The 22,155-nt window shown below is 39.5% G+C and overlaps 2 protein-coding genes across 6 annotated transcripts; one reads left to right on the forward strand and one right to left on the reverse strand.

The window, feature by feature from the left end:
• Window positions 1-1,979: 1,979 nt before the first annotated feature.
• Window positions 1,980-13,818, forward strand: RB195_014672 (uncharacterized protein; the record flags this gene model as incomplete). 5 transcript variants are annotated; one of them, XM_064205042.1, is made up of 15 exons in its annotated part: window positions 1,980-2,025; window positions 2,152-2,240; window positions 2,306-2,430; window positions 2,514-2,646; window positions 6,226-6,312; window positions 6,470-6,561; window positions 6,630-6,740; window positions 10,494-10,555; window positions 10,885-10,934; window positions 11,123-11,227; window positions 12,621-12,717; window positions 13,253-13,353; window positions 13,415-13,566; window positions 13,670-13,693; window positions 13,791-13,818. In XM_064205042.1, 15 exons carry the CDS (start codon window positions 1,980-1,982, stop codon window positions 13,816-13,818), a joined length of 1,302 nt encoding a protein of 433 aa, XP_064060919.1. The 5 variants fall into 5 exon arrangements, with proteins under 5 accessions (XP_064060919.1, XP_064060920.1, XP_064060921.1 ...); XM_064205041.1 differs by having other exon boundaries at window positions 1,980-2,022; XM_064205040.1 differs by lacking the exons at window positions 10,494-10,555; window positions 10,885-10,934; window positions 12,621-12,717; ... (2 more) ...; window positions 13,670-13,693; window positions 13,791-13,818 and having other exon boundaries at window positions 1,980-2,022; window positions 11,123-11,192.
• Window positions 13,819-14,546: 728 nt separating this feature from the next.
• On the reverse strand, window positions 14,547-15,542 carry RB195_014673 (uncharacterized protein; the record flags this gene model as incomplete). The annotated part of the gene is made up of 1 exon (XM_064205043.1): window positions 14,547-15,542. The coding sequence occupies one exon, from the start codon at window positions 15,540-15,542 to the stop codon at window positions 14,547-14,549; it is 996 nt and encodes a 331-aa protein (XP_064060924.1).
• Window positions 15,543-22,155: the final 6,613 nt, after the last annotated feature.

Here is a 22,155-nt window from a genome sequence, read left to right on the forward strand (position 1 = left end):
CCGGAGGATGAACAGAATGCGACGTCCCAAGTGGTTCTAGATTTTTCAGATGTCTGACTGAAGAATGCTCCTCGTCAGAAGGTAGTTGAGCTGAGCTTTGAGAGTTCTCGTCTTCCGCTTGCGTTGCTCTTTAGGCGTCAAGAAAGATTGACCCTTGCTACATAATCTGATGACGTCGATGATTCCTCTTAAACGTAGAAACGATGATGAGCCCCGTCTTTGCACATGAGTCGAACAGTTACTGTTATCCAACGTGCGCTCCGCTGGATAATACCATTTTCCTAACACTTCGGATTGCTATTTGAGTCCCATATTTGCATTTGCGTGGATTTCGAAAATGACCACCTGTTGCTGGATATTTTAGACATAATTAATTATCGCATTTAGTTCATCGTAGAAGGCGTCCTCTATGTTGTCCTCAGCTGTCTCTGTAGGTGGCACTCACGTTTCAGAGTTTACGACCTCTGCGATCCCGCAGTCGTAAAAATGGGTCATTTTAGGCGATGTTGAGCCAAATTCCTCCACCAGGTTTTCCTGAGAAAGGTATTCGTTTCTCATCGCTCTTGCACCGCCTCCCACTTTCTCCTCATCAGCATCGCCACAGTGGGTCCTATAGTCTCTTACACTGAATGACGGGCCGATCTCTGATTTCCTGTAGCGCAGCAATTGGCACGCAGAGATATCGTAGAAGTATAGACGGGGGGTTTGTTCACTTGGAAATGTTCGGCACTTCAGCATGACGAAACGAATGGTTGTTGTCAAAGACGTCAGATGTGAACCCGTTATCTCGCCCGTACGTTCCCAATGTTTATACTCGAATGCATGCATTTGATGAAAACAGGGTCACCATGAGCGGATAGCAATCAGACTTGCACACATGGTCCTAACAGCTCATATGTCGCCCTTTCTCTGCATATACATGAACCAGTCTGAATGTCCGGCTAAAGCCGGACCTCACACTTTTTTGTGGTGTTCTCTTCGCTCGCCTTCACTGATCAATTAATCAAAAATTAATGGTAGTAATATTTTCTGTAAAATCAGAATTCCGCTTTTCTAACAATGTTTTCTTCTTTCTTTTTTACTATAAACAAAGACAAAAGATTTCATAGTTTTCTTTCTAAACGCGTCAGTTCTACATTTGGAGAATATTCAAACTTCGGCTTCAAACACTCCGTCGATACCAATATAATGTAGATACAATTTGAAAGCATTACTCGAAATTTGGGTTTTCCTCCTGTTTCCCTCGAACAGTTATCAAAGATTGTTTTGGCATAAAATGACGGGAAAAACAGCATTGTACTGATAAAGATAATGTGACTGGTCAAATCATGTAAACAGTTGTCTACTATTTAAGCAGCCGGTTTCATTCGTGCTACTTTCTGAGGAAGGCATTATACCAACCTAAGGCAAATGTGGAAGGAGAAAGACGCCCAGAGGAGACATAGAGGTGAAAAACAACGCGTGCAGTGGTCACGGCTATGAAACATCCTTTTGCGACATGCACACGAAGTTATTGCGCACCATTTTGGTGCCGCGAGATCCGTCTCACCCTCTTCTATAGCTATCTGGCGCCGGCGCACCATTCCGACGCCGAGGAACCCGTCGCAGCCAATTTTGTAGTTATCTGGCGTCGGCGCACCAATCCGACGCCGGTGAACCCGTCGCACCCCCTTCTATAGGTATCCAGCGCCGGCGCACAAATCCGACGCCGGATGCACCCGTCGCACCCCCTTTTTCGAATTTCGTGACACACAGACAAACACACACACACATACACACACACACGGACTAAGCTCGTTATTATATAGTAGATCATGATGTATGGAGAGGACTTGCAAGTGCTAGGCCTCTGCTATGCCTATCTATGACTGAGCATCTTTTGAGGAATGATTCGATAAATGTATATTGTTTAGTATAAACATCTCTGAAGACAGTAACATTCATTCTTAGGTCTTTCATGCTTGTAACCTGCCGTCAACATGACAGACGGTGGCCCACGAAAGAAGGCAACGAAGAAAAAAGGTGGTGAGCCCTATAAAACATTTGTAAAGTTTGATCTTTGAAGAGCCGCATTTTGAACAGATACAAATCTGTGTAGAATGGAGTATTTCCTGCAATTGTGAAACGAACAACGTGACCGTTTTTTTACAGGCGAGAATTCTCCAACCATGCCAAAGTCAAGTATCGAGAACAAAGGAAGAACGCGGTTAAAGATTCATAGAGAATCTGACCCAGCGGTGGTATGTTTTTGTCCATCTACAAGAGGAATTTGCAGCTACTACGACATTCCCATGGTTCCTTTCAGGATCCCTTCTTCAACGAAATGCAAGATATTGTTGCACGTGGTTTCACACAAAATATGGAAGTGGACAATCCAGAGGAAAGACCTGTGCTCCCATTCAATACTAAGATAACCACAATGGTAAACTCGTAAGTTACTCAAAATTTATAAATATGATGTTCTCAGAAGAGAAAGGAGACAGAAACAACATTGACATCATTAGTTTTTTCAGATATGTAATTATAAAGAAACTTGGTGCTGGTGGATTTGGAGATGTATATGAGGTCCACAGAGAACGTGATAAAGGTGTACTGGCAATGAAAACAGAATTTGATGTTGAAGATGACATGCTACAACGGTTGAAGGTTTGTCCAGTAAAAATCACCCTGATCACCTTGACTTTCTTGACGAACTAGTCGAGCGGGCACCAGTAATCCATCCATTTCTCCCGATCGCGTGCCGAGTCGCCCAATGGTTCAGAATACGAAGAGCATCGTTCATCATGTTGATTTCCCGAACTAGATATACATAACTGGAGCACACGGCATATAGAAGCATATATTCGTTCCTTTGAGCGTGAATTGGGCAACAGAAAGCCATCCGTTCCGCATAAACATCGTTTTGTCTAGGTTCAGCTGAAGACCGATCTTCTTACACGTTTCATCAAATTTGGCCAGCATCCGTTAGAGAGGAATGCTTCTGGAATTGCGAGTTTCCATGGATGGTCTTAGTTGTCATGACAAACTTCGAAAACCTCCAATTCGTTCCATTGTAGCCCGTGGGTCTCGATGTGAAATTTCATCTGGTGCCAATCTTAGCGTTAAAATAACCAATAGTGACCTTGTGAAAGGTATGATCTTCTCTGCAGAACTTCTCTAGGTCCATATAGAAAGCTTCGACTTCTTCTCCGTAGCTTGAGGTTGGAGCGTAAGCGACGAAAATTGTGAAATCTCTCCTCGGTCAGGCCGATGACGTCGTACTTAAACTTTCTGCTATGCATAATCGTATCTTCAATGGCCGCACCCGATGCAAGCGTTCGGGCGTTATAAGTACGGATCGTCATCCTACTCCTTTTCCGTTTCGCTAGCACTTACATGATGTTTTGATGTTTGCGAGAACTTCTCTTCGGACTCTGGTTCCTGTTGCACCACCTCAGAAGTGGTGGGTCTCTTGATGGGTCGTGAGGCGTATTCTCTTGCATGCTGTGCAGAAATTACTGTTAAAAATAAACAACTCTGGCAAATAAAGGATTGTTGTTGACAAAATGTATTGCACAGTTTCTCACTGCTTTCATTGTGAACGTTGTGATATACGCTTTTTCCTCTTGATCTATCGTTGATGCCTATCTGTTTGATTCACTTTCCACACGTGTGGCTGAGTTCCGTAGTAGATTCCGTTCACTCACTCTCAGAAACGCTAAAAACGACAATAAAATCACGCTCGCTCCTCAGATTGCTAGTACGGATGAATTGATGGGGCCAATGGGGCTACATTTTCCACGTTCTGTCATGTTGCTTTTGTCATGTGACAGGTTGGTGGTCTTTTTTGTTGCCTCTGCGAAAGAGTTGGATTTCATCATCGGCTCTCCGTGAAAGCCTGAAAAAGTGTATCAAAGCTGCAAAGTGATATTCTGCTCTTCTGGTTTCTGAGCTATTGATAAGATTCGCGAAGGGCACGTTCCATGACTTGTGGATTACCTATACAGGGACGCGAGATTCCTTCATAAAAGCTGGAAACTCTCTGTGAGCTCTCTTATAAATCTGAAGAGTTTCCGTGTTATTGCCGTATACAGCCAGTCGTTGATTAACTTTGCCACTGTATCTGTTGCAACCGTTGCAGTCTCCCTGGCATCTCTATCATTGATCTCTATCTCTGTCATTTATCGCGAGGTTGTGGAACCGCGAACCTAGCTTTGTATAAGCTAGTTCTTTCGTCTTTCAGTTAGCCAGTTCTTTTCACACTGCTTTCCTAGTTAGTGGCATAGCGTACTCCAGGAGCATTTCAAGCTGATGGTCACTCTGAACTCAGTCATCATTGCTGTACTTTTATCTTCCCACAGATATAATTCTAACGGCGCACTAAGTTTGAGGACCCAATACATTACTGCGTTTTAGTTAGTGTACATTCTGTCACTTCGACTGCGGTCGCTACAGCAACAGTGCGAGTCTTGGACTCCACAATAATACCAATTTCTAAGCACGTCGGATTGTTGTCCAAGTCGTCTTTATGCATTAGCATCTGTTTTGAACGCGACCAATTTCTCGCGTGGCATCTTAAACATCAATTCGTTTAGCGCGTCTTAAAAGGCTTATCGTTATCGTGAGTCTCCGGACTTGTCGGGGCGCTTAGACCCAAAATATGAATCTTCTGCGATCCTGTTGTCCTTTGACATCACACATTAGGTTGGCTACCTATTTTTTACACTTAAAAAAGGTGTTTTGGAAGTAGGGTACGCCTTTCCTGGGACTCATATAAAGCTTGGCGATTCTAAAAGCTTCCTTTTAGAATCGCCAAGCTTTATAACTGTAATGGCGTATTTATAACTATTACTTGTATTTATAACTGTACGGCCAAACTTGTAATGAAAGTGGATCTACGTCAGCGTCTTTCTCTTCCGAATAGAAGCAGTGCAATATGCATATAAGACGCCCGCCAACACCAACGTTGGGGGAGGGAACCACTACCAACGTTACCGTTATCATCTGGTCCCGTCGCTTTGACGAGGGAAACTTCTCTTTCATCGACTTACCAGGCATCCGCGCGACAACATGGACGGCGACTCTCGTAGTCTCTTGAAGCGGTCCGGGCGGTAGCTGTATAGCTCGGCGTTGCTAAACGCACCGTCAGCGTCCATTCGCACGTTTTATGCTACCGAAACGTTCTGTCGTGTTGGGTATCTTATCCGCTAACTGGAACCAATCGTTCATACCAGGTGGACATTCGTCCGTCAGTGCTGCTTGGCCCGTAGCCAGTCGGAGTTTCTGTAGAATATCCTCACTATGGGCGAGACAGGATATGATAACGATTGTTCGCGTGCCTACTGGCTTCTGCAAGGCGTTCAGTCACCGCGGCAGTCACAACTAAATCGACACCGATAATAAATAAACACCGATAGGAAGTTCTCTTCTGCTGCTTCTGAAACTCGGGAGTAATGCTGTAGCTCGAGCTGTTGCCAGATAACCAGACGATGAGCGCTGAAGGCTACATGACTTAGCGACTTGCAATAGGAGAAAAGTAACCGAAACTTGTTGCCATTTAACTCCTTCACGGCACCCTTGTCGCCAAAATGAGGCTCTATGTAAGAAGCGGTCCCTCATTTATTCTATTCTTAAGATTTCATTCCATCACACTATCACTTATGTCGGGCCCTTAAGAATTCCCTGGAGCGAAAACTGCTCATTTCTTCACTGACCCCAAATCCGCTGATGAGTTGCTTGTTGAGTCTCAGCTTGCAGCTTCTGATCCCGTGGAATTGTAACACAGTTACCACAGCTGTTCCAGAGCTTTCTGCTTTGTTCTTATGAGCATTGCTGCACCAGATAGTGCACTCCTCGATGCTGATGAGTAGCTGGTTTCTTACGCGTGTATGATGATGATACACTGAAATGTTGCGAAGTTTGGACAGTGCGGCTTGTTGGAATTCATTCTGAAGTGAACGGCAGAACCGAATAAATCCTGTCAAAAATTTTATGCTAGGTGCTATGTGCCCCAGCATAGTGCTGCATGACAGCGCTTCTTTGCATTATCTAGGAAACTGTAGGAATGTGAGAGTACAAATGATGTGGTTAAAACGTTCGTAGAGCGCATATTCGCCCAATTGTGTTCAGTACAAGCAGACCATCACGCCCGCTAACAGGATTCTGTTCGAAAGGCCACAACTGACAATCCCAAGCAAGAAAAAAACTACCTCGCATAAAAGATACGTCATTAGACGATATTTTCAGAGGGAAGTGTTAGTGTACGAAGTTATAAATGCGGCAAAAAGGGAAAATCCACGTTTGACGGATCATATTTTGCACATGGTTGATAAGGTGAGTCTATTAAAATTAATGCAATTCTTGACACATAAAAAGTGATACATCTAGAAAGTATTACCTTTTGGCTACTGTTTTTGAAATCCTGAAAAGCCTAAGTTTAGCACAGCAATTTTTTTTTAAATTGTTCCCCTTAACTTCCGTCTTTTTCTAGGGATATAATCAATATTTCAAGTACATTATAATGCCATATACGGGCAAGTCTCTAGACTACATAAAAGAAACTATAGTTAAAGGAGAATTTCAGTACGTTGAGTGCTCAAACACTTTTCTGTGGTACGATAATTTGAGATTCCAGATTGTAAATTTTCCAGATTACGCACCGCTGTGCAAATATCTATTCAGACTCATAAGGCGTTGAAAAATCTCCACGAATTGGGTTACATCCACAGAGACGTGAAACCGGACAACTTCGTTGTCGGGAAGTAAGTACTGTCACTTCAGTTATTCAATCTGAATGAGGACTGGAATGATTAGAACTAGCTACGCCTCATGTACATGAAATGTAATGGTGAGTGTCTCACAAGAGTTTCTCCTCATCTCATTTTAGAGATTTGTGGCTACAATCTAATAAAAACATAGAACGCCCGTTCCATCTTTACCAGCAGTAGCAGTTGTTCTTTGATTTGATCAAGCAGTGGCTAAAAAAACTTTCATTCATTATAATGGCATCCAGAAGTCGTCCAGAGTCTTCAAAGGAAATGAAGGACACCTAGTTTTTCTTCAAGCTTCGTGAACCGATTTCGTGAGAAGTGTGCCCAACGAGTCCGCTCTCTATACAACGTCTTATCTCTCGTGGAACCAATCTGTAGTCAAACCGCTGCACGTCAGGTGTTGAGTACCTTACTTTATTTCTTCTCAATAAAACGAGGCAGTCTCCAATTTTCTTCCATTGACTTAGTATAAACTTCGAATCCCCCTCCCCCTTTCTCTTGCGTGAACCGGAATAGTCGTAACATCGCATTGATGGATAGTTTAATGAACGTTTTCTCTTGCTTGCAAAGAGTTCAGGATTCTAACGGCAGCTCAAAATAGTAAGGACAATGATGTTAAAGAGGTGGTGCTCTGGATCTTTTGCATTATATCCCTGATGTTTTCATGTGCTTTCAAATCACTCTTTTCCTCCTGCATACTTGGGAATTCAGGTAGCTCATCATATTCGTTTCCCAACCTAGATGCGCATGTAGCTAAAGTATTCGGATCTTAGTTCCGCTAAGCGTGATTTTAGCATCAGAAAACAATCCTTTAGAAAGATCCTTCAGCATTTTTCAGCATCAGCATATTTTGTCGAATTCAATCAGCGTTCGTTCCGGCCAACACATGTTTGACGCTGTAAAAATAGTATAATCAGTGAAAAAAGCTGACGCAACTCGCGCTCTCCTGAAAACTTGAAAATCTATGGAGTAGATTGTACCGATTTTATTGATTTTCGCCTGCTTTCTTAGTAGAACATTCAAAGTCGTGCTTCAGCATACACAGATTACGAATATAATGACCTTTCTGGGGGAGAAAATCGATTTTTATCGATTTTTGACTTTACGTCTTTTTTTGGCTCAATAGAATCTTGCTCACTGGGACTTTAACACACGCACTGTTTAGTAGTGTTAGTCAAAATTTTTGGCTCTTATCAGATACTCATTTTGGATCTAGACAACAACTTCTTTGTCGTTGACACCTTTTTGCAGGTAGTTAACTGAGCTTACCCCGTCATATACATATCTGATTAGTAACCGCTCATCGTGTCCTCCTTTCACTCAATAAAGCTTTTGAGTGTACGCATTGGAAATGTGCAAGCATACAACCTGCACAGTTAGATTGTGCAAGATTCTCGTATATTGCAGAAAGGGGTGTCATCCAGCACATCGCCAAACGCCATATTCTGAAAGATCAACTGCCTGAAGGGAGCGTGGAATCTGTGACAACACCATTCGTTTCGTCACGCTGAACTGCCGAGTACCGTTCCAAGAAAAGAAAGAAAAAAGAAAGAAAAGAAAAATTCCAAGAAACCACCCTGTCTAGGCTTCTGCGATATCTCTGTGTGCCGTCTGTTGCGCTGTAGGAAAAACGCATCAAAGACTGGCCCATCATCAGCATCAGACATTTCGCTATGTTTTCCGTTGTGGCATATTCCCAAAACTCATCTAACGAAACAAAGAAGTCCCGGTTAAGTCGGAATTTAACTTAGCAAATTTCGCGCTCTTCTTCCTTTTTCTTAAAAAGAAAAATCTTCCTCGAAAGAGGAGACGGCTGCTCATCTTAAGCACTGGTACTACAGCGACATCTGGCAAAATCCTTCACTGGGGATGATGTGGTGTATGGAAAGGAATTACTGAAAGCGACCGTGTGGCCCACAAGTCCAGTGAAGACGGGCCATCTCTGTATCCAAGATGTGGTCTACTTGATTATGCTACTCACATCCAGTGTAGAGAGGAGAGCTTTTTTGGATTGGTATTTGCAGTGGATGGTCTTAGTTGTTTAGATCAACTCAGTAATCCTTTCCTTTCGTCAGTTTTTGTTTTGTATTTTGTAGATGAGGTTTTGATATTCTTCAGGCGTTCTCCAATTTGCAGCTAGAATCACCAGCATACCCTCATAAAAAGGGATTTTTTTAAAAGAACTTCTCCAACTGTATCAGGAAGGTTTCGGCTTTTTCGCATTTCTATTCAGACAGGTCAAACATTCTGTGAGAGCGTAAAGGACAAACATTCTCAAGCCTGGCGTTGATTTTCGTAATCACATCTCTAAATGTCCAATTCAGTTCGTCGTTCGGAAGAATCCTCGTTTATCACCATACTAGTGTTGAGGACTAACTCACTGATTTGATCTTCTCCGGCTGGTTTTGTTATTTCGTCTTCTTGACTTGTACATTCAGATCTTCAAAAAGCCACTTCCGATACAAGCATATGTACATTGTATGTTTTGATCAGGAGTCCTTTCCGCTTCGCTGGGCAAACTAATTCCTGCAGTTGAAATGTTTTTTTTTATGCAGGCTTAACGACTCCGCACCCACGGAAGCTAAGTAGGCTCACAAATTGTTCACCTCAACATGCAGGGGACGCATCAACCTCAAGAAGTGGGCTATAAGAGGATTTGCGTTATGGATACACCAATCCACCTTTACGCTTCCCAGTTGCTTGTTTGCTGGTCTTACTCGGCTCTTGCTCGGTGTGCTACACTCAAAGGGAACGTATGGGTCTATCGTGGCGCAACAAAGACAAGACATTTGTTACCTCAATCGACTTGAATCTCAAGGCAGGGGTATAATCGCTTTTGGCCATCGTTTAGTCATGCTATTCGCAGCGTGAGGACGTGTTACGTAGGCTCGTGACTAACCAGCTGTGATCACTTTTATGAGAAAGATCCATAGGAATGTTTGAATAAATGAGATCAAAGGACTGCTCCGACGTTGTCCTTACACCGATTAAGTTATTCTTTATGTACAGTCGAAATGAGTTAATTACATCCATGTGAAGAGTGACACCACTGCACCACTTCGAGCGCAGCAGCCTCACCAACTGCAACCGTCTTCAGGTCGTGACTCGACTATAAATAGTGCAACAAATGTGAAAGTTCGACCTTCCTTGAATCTTGGCGTAAAGATTGCGACTTGTCAATTATCAAAGCCAAGCAAGAGCCAAGATTGTTAACACTCTTTATTACGACTAAGGTTTGGGCGTCATCGCCTTCATCAGAGCCTGGAAAGTCAGATTGTTAGTAGCCTATTCTCTCAAATGGCTCGTTGAGAACAATCCATCATCCGATAAGATACTACATGTAAAAAACAGCTCAAATCGTTGTGCTTATGTATGTAGCTGAGTTGGAGTAATGTTAGGGGCATACGCGTGATAGAATCGCTCCGCTAATACTAATTAGCATGCGATCCCGTTGATCAAAACCCGCAAAGGTTTTGCGATTCTGTTATGCGGAGGTCTGCTAACATCACACTAACCCAGCTACATTGTTAAGCACAATGATTTGGGCTCTTTTGGATGCAGTATATTATGGGGACATAACAATAACTATAAGTGGAGGAGGCATTTGACATGTTACAAATGATCTGACTTTCTAGGCTCTGACAAAGGGGATGACGCCGAAGCGTTATCAGCTAGTTTTTTTTCTCTAAAATGAATCAATCGTTCTCCAGAAGTTTTCGAAGAATTCAATGTCTTTCATTTCAGGGATTTGTTCAGAAATATTATTTTTATTATGGACTTTGGAATGAGCACAAAATATGAAAAGAGTACTGAAAAACTGCCAAAATAAGTTTCAGCAGATCTTTGGTTATCGTTTGCTTTTACGATTCTGAGTACTGCTTACCTTTCAGCTCTCCATAACCGTATTTGTATCTTTCTCATTATATTCATATCCACATCTGGCTTATTTATATACTTATTTATATACACAAATACACTGACTTACTGCAACAGTTTGCAATTTCAGGAATAGATTGGTATAGGGATGTAGTTCACTACTTAGATTGTAGTCATCTCCACACAAATAATCCGAGTAATTCAGAATGAGGCATTTGAAGCAGAGAATTGCCACGCCCGTAATGAGTTGCATCGTTAGGGACTCCTGCAACAACGCTGTTTCACACGCCTTTTTCTGGATTACTAAAGGTAGTAGAGCGTGATCCCAGTCATGCTTTAGAATTACACCCCCACTCCTATCCACTCGCTTAGAGATCCCACTATTGTCTATTTCTTGACACGCTTCCTGTAAAATCCGAACATGATGTTGATAAACCAGACTGGTACTCGGTTGCAGTGAGCATAATTGACTTTTTCATAATGTCTGAGTTTTTAAGGAATCACGTTATAAGTTCATTGGAACACCCAAGTACGCCGCTCGAGCGACTCATCAGGGAAGAGTGGTAAATCGAAAAGAAGATATGGAATCGTGGTACTACATGGTATCTCCTCTCAACATACTTTTACATAGGCTATTTCTAAGAGAAGGTTAAAACAAAATCTAGAGAGCCGTTCTTAACGAATGACTTTGGAGTATCAATATGTTTTCGATACTGCTGCTGCTTGATTAAAGGGTAACTCGTGCGTATCACAGCCATCACAGCCGCTGCACAGATCTAGTGTGTTATAAGCAGAAAATTATACGTCAATTATAAGCAGAAAAGTATGCGTCAAGCCGTAAGGGCGAAATCAAATCTTAATATTTGCATAGGATGCCAGGGAGTTTTTGAGTTTTTGCCCAACAATTGTTTTTGTTTCATTGGCAGATGGGTTGCATGTAGAGAGGGTCCAGGCGGATTTCTGAACGTGCCTCGGCAGAGGAATCAGAGATGGTATTATCCTGGGGAGATTCACCAACGTTGCTACCTAAGTAGCTGACTCTGCTTACTCACGGCTAGGATAAAATTCACGAGCTATTAAATTGTTTTGGAGAATCAGACACATTCGCTGGGATTTTGTGATGTGAGGCGGCTTCGAATTTGTAGCCGTACTAGGAGCAAGAGAAATCCTCACGTGAAATGTGAGAGAAAGATGCATTTACTAGCTTCAAATAACGTTCCTCAAAGTTTTCGTTGAAAACATGGAAGCTTACAAAAGTGACGGGAATGAGATTGTAATCTTGTAAATCCTAAGCTTTTTGTAGCGTTTGTAGTTATTTATTTCTAGACAGAGGGACTTTCTTTATCTCGGACCTCTTCGAAGAAAAAAGAAGAAGAGCTCATTTGATAAAATTTTTAAACTTCCTAAAAGTAATATCTGGACAAAACTCGCTCCCGTTCTCCTATTAGAAACACCACACAAAATGACATATACATCCAACCACATTGTCCTTTAATTTATTCGGTAATTCCGACAATTTTCACCATTCTTCTTTACATATTTCCTTATAACAGTCTGGTTCTATGCTTATTTATCTCCAGAAGAGCATCTCAGACGGTTGTCTGGGTCTTCGTGAACGACTGGAGCATAGCTTCCTCGAGGTATGTTCGCGTTTTCCCGGTATATACACTATATACGTAATGTGTCGGAGGCATTCGCGGAGAATCCGCCAGGGCCTTCTTTAGCGTTTCCTTGGCAGAAGCATTATGACCATCGAATGTTGCAATGCTGATCAGCTGAAGGCTGACCGATCGATCTGTGGTCTTGGCAGCTGAAGATCGTAATGCAGTTACCAGCGCCCAGAAACTGTAATAGGGACCGAAATTGTGATATTTGAATCAACTTTTATTTAACTTAGAAATTTGAAACCTTTGATATCCTCCATGTCTCAGACGAGACTTGTCCAATGACTATTTTTGTTATGTTCAATCCTAGTCCCGTAGTAAATCGTTCCAGGTCATCGAACTATTCGGAACCGATTACCTGCCGTGGGCAAATGAGGAAGATCTTGATAAGATGTTCTACATGAAAGACTGTTTTTTCAGTCACAAATGTGATTGAGTTAGAACGATTTCTAAGCCATTTTCTATCTTCATATTTTCTCAAGCATGCTTCTATCCGGATATTAATAGAAAGATAGTCGAATAATCAATAGTAACTAACTATACTAAAGAACCACGTGCTATCTGTAATTTCTAGAGGAATGAATCCCAGTGTACCAGCCGTAGTCACTCCGGTGTGCAATCCACATTCGATTCAGGCGGGGCAGAGCGGAAAGGGCTATCTTTGTGTCAAGCAGACAATGAGAAGGCGCTGCAGCAGAATAGGCTGTTTGAATAAATTCGGGGCTTCTATGTATACGACTAAGTAATTCTTCCTGGGCTACAAGATCCAACTTGTCCCCCAGCGACTCCACTTAATTTTGAAATATGCTTCTCTGCTGTATGATCATCACTGCTTCTCTCTACCTTCCACTGCTACAGATCTCCCAAATTAATATTCTCGATACTCAGTCTCTTCCCCTCAAAAGCCTCGAAATTTATACTGCATGCAATTGGATCTTTGTACCAAAACCAAGAAATTTGCAGATGACGACACGGTATTTCATGAAAGGGCTGTACCAAAGGATTTAATTAAGATTATGCGCGAGATTGACCGGGTCGATGGGGCAAATAGGCCAAATTATGAGGTTGTCAAATCTTTTTTCTCCCGATTTTTTATTTTTTTTTTTTGGAAAAGGCCATCTGTAGGAACACGAGAAAGTGCTTGAAAAACTGATTGCTGACTTCAAAATCGATTTCTACGCGCCTTTTGAATGGGCTGATGCGCTGGCAAAATATTACTTTCTAAAGGAACAGAAAGAAGAGGAATTGAAAAATCATCGAATTAGGAGAACCAGGAAGTGAGCGTGGATTGCTTTTGTGGTTTCTTTTGTAATGTTTCTTACTAACATGAACATATACATGTATCTTTGCAAATAACATAAAAATCCCCCACTTGTTAAGGAGCAAACCTGGAGCCCATAGATCGTGAGTTCTTTATCGTGCTCGAAGGGACACCTCTGTTCAATATTTATTTGTACTTCACTCAAATGTGATTGGTAAAATCTGAACTATTTCTTTTAAGGTCTGCAAGTGTGAAGAGTCTTATTTAATAGTTTATGTCGTTTTCAACAACATTTCATACTGCAAAACTAGTACAGTGTAGTGAGTGATAGCCAAATGCAATTCGATGAAATAAAGAATTAATTATCGGGTTCTAATTGTCGCTGACTTTTTTTTGTAAAATAGCTGGCACGACATTACATGATTGTCATGTGTTTTTGCAAAAGGAAAAGAAAACCAATCTTTCAATTCAATTCTTTAGAAGGTTATTTTGTCGTAATTGTTCTTATGTTCGTTTTTCATCCACATTCACAGGAGATTGGCTGACAAGCAATTGATTAAATGCAACGTATCACGAAGCTGAAGTAGTTGGGAAATCTGTGGAAAATATAGATTTTGGGATTGTTGATTACGAATGTGAGCGTGGTCCCGTTTTAGTCGTCCTGAAAACGGCATAGGAAAGGGCATTTGTTTCTAGGTGAAAACGTGTCACCATTGTGCACGAGTCGCATCCACGAGTGTCCGGTAGAAAGTCAGTGAGGTCTCCTCAGCAGAAAAACAATGAGCAGACTGCCGAGGAGGGTCATGTACACATAGGTGGCGTCTTCTAGCGCACCTCTTCTAGCAACAAACTCCGCTTCTCAGAACGATTAAGGGGAATTGACCAGAGCCACGACCATACTGACCATACTCGTAATCTATTAGGTTGCTGCAAAAGAAATGCAGGTTTTTCTGCCTAAAATCTAAATTAGTATAACTCAGATCTAACAAAATTTATTTAATCAAAGTAATCTTCATTACAATTAACGCACTTTTGCCAACGAGAAACGAGCTTCTTAATGCCAATATCATGAAAGTCTGGGGTTCTGGAAGCGATGAACTCATCGAAGGCAATTTCTGCATCGTCTTGGTTTCTATCAAGGTGCTTGAAAAAATGAAAGTCAGTAGGCGAAAGGTCTGGCGAGTATGGTGGATGATCCAGAGTTTCATAGTTCAACTCATGCAGCTTTTGCCGTGTGATCAATGAGACGTGAGGACTAGCGTTGTCATGAAGTAGGATTGCTCCTTTTCTATTTATCAATGCCGGGGATAAATTTCGCAGTTTCTGGTGTATTTCGTCGATTTGCTGGCAGTACTTTTCTGCTGTAATTGTTTCACCCGGGTTCAGAAAGGTATAGTGGATCATACCCGCTGCAGACCACCAAACCGTAACCATAATCTTCTTTTGGTGAGTTTTCGGCTTTGAGTGATGTCGTGGAGTTTCCTTTTGGTCCAGCCACTGGGCAGATCGTCGTCTGTTATCATAAAGTATCCATTTCTCATTGCAGGTCACAATCCGTTCGAGAAATGGATCGTTTTCATTGCGCAAAAGATGGGCCGACGATATCTCAAAACAGCGATTTTTCTGACATTCGGTCAATTTATGTGGAACCCACTCGTCAAGCTTCTTGGTCATACCAATTTGCTTCAAATGGCGAACAGCTGTAGTGTTATCGACGTTGAGCTCCTTGGCAATATCTCGTGTGGTTTTGCGTGGATCAGCTTCGACTGTCGCCTTCAATAAGTCGTTGTCAAGTATTGGTGGACGGCTGCCATGTGGTTCGTCTTCGAGGCTGGTGTTGCCGGCACGAAACTTTTGGAACCAACGTTGTACTGTGCATTCGTTGATACTTCCCTGGCCCCATACTTCGTTGATATTTCGAGCGGTTTGAGCGGCAGTCCGGCCCAGTTTGAACTCGTAGAAGTAAATTTGACGAAAATTGCGATTAGACATCTGAAAATAAAAACCAAATTATTTTTATAATAAGCGACATGAATTAAATTCCATATACATATTCAGAAAACTCATATAATAAGCTTTCCAACAATGTATAATACCTCGTAAAAAAAGCCTTAGTTTATCAAAAAAAAAAGTGTTGAAACTATAAAAACAAAAAAACCTGCATTTGTTTTGCACCAACTTAATACATCCCGAACTTCTTGTTTGCCTGCGGGGACCTCAACATCGACAGTTTCGTGATGCAATATCATTAGCACAATAGAAACAATATGGGCAGCGTGTGTTTCTTATCCTGTTAAGTTATCGTTACGTTAGGTAATCCTGTTTCTCTACTATCACGCGAACGGATGGTAAAAAAGCTACCAAAGAAAAGGGGATTTAAGGCTAATACAAAAGTATGGTCATTGGTCGTGGGACATTTGTAATCGACCTCATGAGCGTATGCGGGGGATGGAAAGTACCGCTGCGGTTTCAATTTCAAGGAAAATTAGAAAAGGTCCGATTTGCACAATGCTAAAAAGGGACTTTTCGAGCTATATAATGTCCACTCAATTCGATTGTTTTTTATCATAAAGGCATCACCTCAGGAATCTGGGGTGGTACCGGTTCCAGGTAGGTTATGCCTATACGGGGTCGTAGATTGTTGGGAAGAGGTTGATTCCTTTCATCACTCCCTGTATCAGTGTAAACGGACGACCCCGTAATGCTGTTTCCGACGATGTCCGCTATTGCAGCACGCCACCTTTGCGTCCCCCCGCCTCCGATTCGTCCGAATGGGTTTTCGACGAATTGTAGGCGAGGCGCAAACGTTGCGCATTGCAGCAGAAGCCGTCATAAGAAACAGCATTCCGTGGTCGTCCCTTTCCATATCACACCGCCCCCCCCGCCTGCGAATCGTCCGAATGGATTTTTGACTAATCGCAGCTGGGAGGGCGCAAGAGTGGCGCACTGCGATAGACGACGAAACACCGTTCCGGGGTCGTCCGTTTACACTGATACAAGGAGAAATGGACGGAATCACACCTCTTCCCCACAATCTGCGACCCCGTATAGACATAACCCACCTGAAACCCGTACCAGTACCACCCCAGATGTGTTTAGTGATGCCTTTAATGAAGCTCGAGACTGTGGTGCACTTTCTGGAATAGGCATCTTCTAAGCCATCAGGAACATTGGGTCATAACGTTAATAAGCTCGCAAGCTGTAGCAGCTCTGGCGCCACCCATGATAAAAAATACCATCCTCCGTGTCCACACACTCAGTAACCTAGTTATGTTATTCTACGAACTACGAATGTAGTAACAATCACAAAATCGTTGGTGTTTACAAAATTTCTGCATGTCTCCATTTCCAATCGGAAGATGTCCTCGAATGTCGAGTTCTTGTTCCGAATCAGGAGAACACAACAATGAATTCGAATCAAACATTATGTATAGTCGGGTCAAAACGAAAGAAGCTCGGTGTAGTTGCACGACCAGTCACGGTGGCGCAGCGATACGGACCTCAATTTTTGGTTGTTCTCATCCTTTTTGCTTTTCCTTCTGATTTTTTTCGTCTTTTAACTTTCTTTTTTGGTATTTTTGTTATGTTAGCTATATTTGCTTTTGTTATAGAGATCTATATTGTATCTGTATTGATCTTTGTAGTTTTTGTATTGCTTTTGTTCATTTTTGCTTTTGAAATTTAGTCCAAAATTGCATTTATTTCCATGTTCATGTTTCTTTTTTTGCTGCTTCGCCTACTCTCCCTCTCTTAACGAAAAAAGGACATTAATTAATATGAAAACAAATATATAAACAAGTACATCATGCGCTTCGCAAAATTTGGCAAATTGCCGAGCAGACCGCTCGCGGAGCGTAACGCTTTTCCGCAGACGCTCGAGTTGTCAAAAACCGTGTGGCTCCGGCGCGACCGTTCCTGCAATTACACTGTATTTCATGTCATTTTGACCTGACCCCGTTTTGACCCCTTCAGTAATGAATTATGCTCTGTAGTTCACACATCACGCCTTTCCTTTTACCAAAAATTAATGACGAACCGAAATGTACCGAAAATAATCGATATTTGACAAAGAAAGTGTTGAAGAAAGTTTTAACACTAGGCTCCATCAGAAACTCTACTTTTTAAATTCGGGTGTCTCTATATAAATACAAATATAAAAGGCTCCCAAATGTTTGCTTACTAAAGACTGAACTAGTGTGATAGGCTCTTTTGGTGAGCCTCTTCAAGCTCATTTTCAAGCGAACTCCATAGTTGGTGCACTCAGTAAGAGATGTTCAGATCCTCGGCGCGTCTCTGATTGGTGATACTGTTCCCATGGGTAAGAGCAGTTCTGTTCCTTAGGAATTTCATATTTCGAGGAAAAGCACACAGCGATAGAAGTGTGTGGCGCATTAACTCGCTTGGCGTCCCCCAACGCGTTTTACTGCAATTCAGAATGATTTGAGGTTTACGAACATGTAACTGGCTCATACCATGACTTGCGGGAGACAGGCTTGGTATCAATTTTTCGATCAAGAAGGATGGAACTTTTGGTCGGGAATAAGACAGGTTTGAACCACTAATAGTCCAGTCACAGCCGGAAATCCTAACAACTGCGTTCCACCTCCTGTTCCTCAGCGGTAGGAGACCACAAATATGGTGGAAAGGTAATACTAACAACCCTCGTAATATATTTTCTATCTATCAATACTGATTTCCGGAAACGCCTGTGTTGATAGAGCTTTTCAAAATTTTCGAGCGGTGGGCAATACGAAAGTGCTCGTTCAACTTTTTTGAAGTTAAAACAAAAATTTGGTATGAGAGAGCAAAATAGTTGCTTTCCTATTATTCAAAATGATGGCAGCGTTAAATGTGGCCGGAATTGCGACGCTTCGGGAACCGAAGCGATCTTAGGTATCACGTTATTATTCTGCTCGATATCGTTCCTGAATTTCCTGAGATGCTCTTGCAAGGATTACTGCTTGGTGAACATTATTTCACTCGAATCATTCTTTCAATCTTCGCTGGGATTTTTCAGCATCATCGTGTTCCAGGGCAGTGAATCGGTGCTTTTTTCACAGACGAAGTTAGAAGACCATTTGTAGTTGTTTATATAAATGATAACTACCGCTATGTAATGAGTCAATGAGTCCTGACCTTTGTGTTCTACTTTCAAAAATTCAATGATTGAAATCTTATAAAAATGCTTGAGTTCTTCGGCTGCATTCATAAGTAAATAAATATGTATGTATGTATGTATGTATGTATGTATGTATGTATGTATGTATGTATGTATGTATGTATGTATGTATGTATGTATGTATGTATGTATGTATGTATGTATGTATGTATGTATGTATGTATGTATGTATGTATGTATGTGAGTATGTATGTATGTATGTATGTATGTATGTATGTACGTATGTATGTATGTATGTATGTATGTATGTATGTATGTATGTATGTATGTATGTATGTATGTATGTATGTATGTATGTATGTATGTATGTATGTATGTATGTATGTATGTATGTATGTATGTATGTATGTATGTATGTATGTATGTATGTATGTATGTATGTATGTATGTATGTATGTATGTATGTATGTATGTATGTATGTATGTATGTATGTACGTATGTATGTATGTATGTATGTATGTATGTATGTATGTATGTATGTATGTATGTATGTATGTACGTATGTATGTATGTATGTATGTGTATGTATGTATGTATGTATGTATGTATGTATGTATGTATGTATGTGTATGTATGTATGTGTATGTATGTATGTGTATGTATGTATGTATGTATGTATGTATGTATGTATGTATGTATGTATGTATGTATGTATGTATGTATGTATGTATGTATGTATGTATGTATGTATGTATGTATGTATGTATGTATGTATGTATGTATGTATGTATGTATGTATGTATGTATGTATGTATGTATGTATGTATGTATGTATGTATGTATGTATGTATGTATGTATGTATGTATGTATGTATGTATGTATGTATGTATGTATGTATGTATGTATGTATGTATGTGAGTATGTATGTATGTATGTATGTATGTATGTATGTATGTATGTATGTATGTATGTATGTATGTATGTATGTATGTGTGTATGTATGTATGTATGTATGTATGTATGTATGTATGTATGTATGTATGTATGTATGTATGTATGTATGTATGTATGTATGTATGTATGTATGTATGTATGTATGTACGTATGTATGTATGTATGTATGTATGTATGTATGTCGTATGTATGTATGTATGTATGTATGTATGTATGTGTGTATGTATGTATGTATGTATGTATGTATGTATGTACGTATGTATGTATGTATGTATGTATGTATGTATGTATGTATGTATGTATGTATGTATGTATGTATGTATGTATGTATGTATGTATGTATGTATGTATGTATGTATGTATGTATGTATGTATGTATGTATGTATGTATGTATGTATGTATGTATGTATGTATGTATGTATGTATGTATGTATGTATGTATGTATGTATGTATGTATGTATGTATGTATGTATGTATGTATGTATGTATGTATGTATGTATGTATGTATGTATGTATGTATGTATGTATGTATGTATGTATGTATGTATGTATGTATGTATGTATGTATGTATGTATGTGTATGTATGTATGTATGTATGTATGTATGTATGTATGTATGTACGTATGTATGTATGTATGTATGTATGTATGTATGTATGTATGTATGTATGTATGTATGTATGTATGTATGTATGTATGTATGTATGTATGTATGTATGTATGTATGTATGTATGTACGTATGTATGTATGTATGTATGTATGTATGTATGTATGTATGTATGTATGTATGTATGTATGTACGTATGTATGTATGTATGTATGTATGTATGTATGTATGTATGTATGTATGTATGTATGTATGTATGTATGTATGTATGTACGTATGTATGTACGTATGTATGTATGTATGTATGTATGTATGTATGTATGTATGTATGTATGTATGTATGTATGTATGTATGTATGTATGTATGTATGTATGTATGTATGTATGTATGTATGTATGTATGTATGTATGTATGTATGTATGTATGTATGTATGTATGTATGTATGTATGTATGTATGTATGTACGTATGTATGTATGTATGTATGTATGTATGTATGTATGTATGTATGTATGTATGTATGTATGTATGTATGTATGTATGTATGTATGTATGTATGTATGTATGTATGTATGTATGTATGTATGTACGTATGTATGTATGTATGTATGTATGTATGTATGTATGTATGTATGTATGTATGTATGTATGTATGTATGTATGTATGTATGTATGTATGTATGTATGTATGTATGTATGTACGTATGTATGTATGTATGTATGTATGTATGTATGTATGTATGTATGTATGTATGTATGTATGTATGTATGTATGTATGTATGTATGTATGTATGTATGTATGTATGTATGTATGTATGTATGTATGTATGTATGTATGTATGTATGTATGTATGTATGTATGTATGTATGTATGTATGTATGTATGTATGTATGTATGTATGTATGTATGTATGTATGTATGTATGTATGTATGTATGTATGTATGTATGTACGTATGTATGTATGTATGTATGTATGTATGTATGTATGTATGTATGTATGTATGTATGTATGTACGTATGTATGTACGTATGTATGTATGTATGTATGTATGTATGTATGTATGTATGTATGTATGTACGTATGTATGTATGTATGTATGTATGTATGTATGTATGTATGTATGTATGTATGTATGTATGTATGTACGTATGTATGTATGTATGTATGTATGTATGTATGTATGTATGTATGTATGTATGTATGTATGTATGTATGTATGTATGTATGTATGTATGTATGTATGTATGTATGTATGTATGTATGTATGTATGTATGTATGTATGTATGTATGTATGTATGTATGTATGTATGTATGTATGTATGTATGTATGTATGTATGTATGTATGTATGTATGTATGTATGTATGTATGTATGTATGTATGTATGTATGTATGTATGTATGTATGTATGTATGTATGTACGTATGTATGTATGTATGTATGTATGTATGTATGTATGTATGTATGTATGTATGTATGTATGTATGTATGTATGTATGTATGTATGTATGTATGTATGTATGTATGTATGTACGTATGTATGTATGTATGTATGTATGTATGTATGTATGTATGTATGTATGTATGTATGTATGTATGTATGTATGTATGTATGTATGTATGTATGTACGTATGTATGTATGTATGTATGTATGTATGTATGTATGTATGTATGTATGTATGTATGTATGTATGTATGTATGTATGTATGTATGTATGTATGTATGTATGTATGTATGTATGTATGTATGTATGTATGTATGTATGTATGTATGTATGTATGTATGTATGTATGTATGTATGTATGTATGTATGTATGTATGTATGTATGTATGTATGTATGTATGTATGTATGTATGTATGTATGTATGTATGTATGTATGTATGTATGTATGTATGTATGTATGTATGTATG

The sequence above is a fragment of the Necator americanus genome, chromosome V, assembly GCF_031761385.1.
Source record: "Necator americanus strain Aroian chromosome V, whole genome shotgun sequence".
NCBI classification, from domain to species: Eukaryota; Metazoa; Nematoda; class Chromadorea; order Rhabditida; family Ancylostomatidae; genus Necator; species Necator americanus.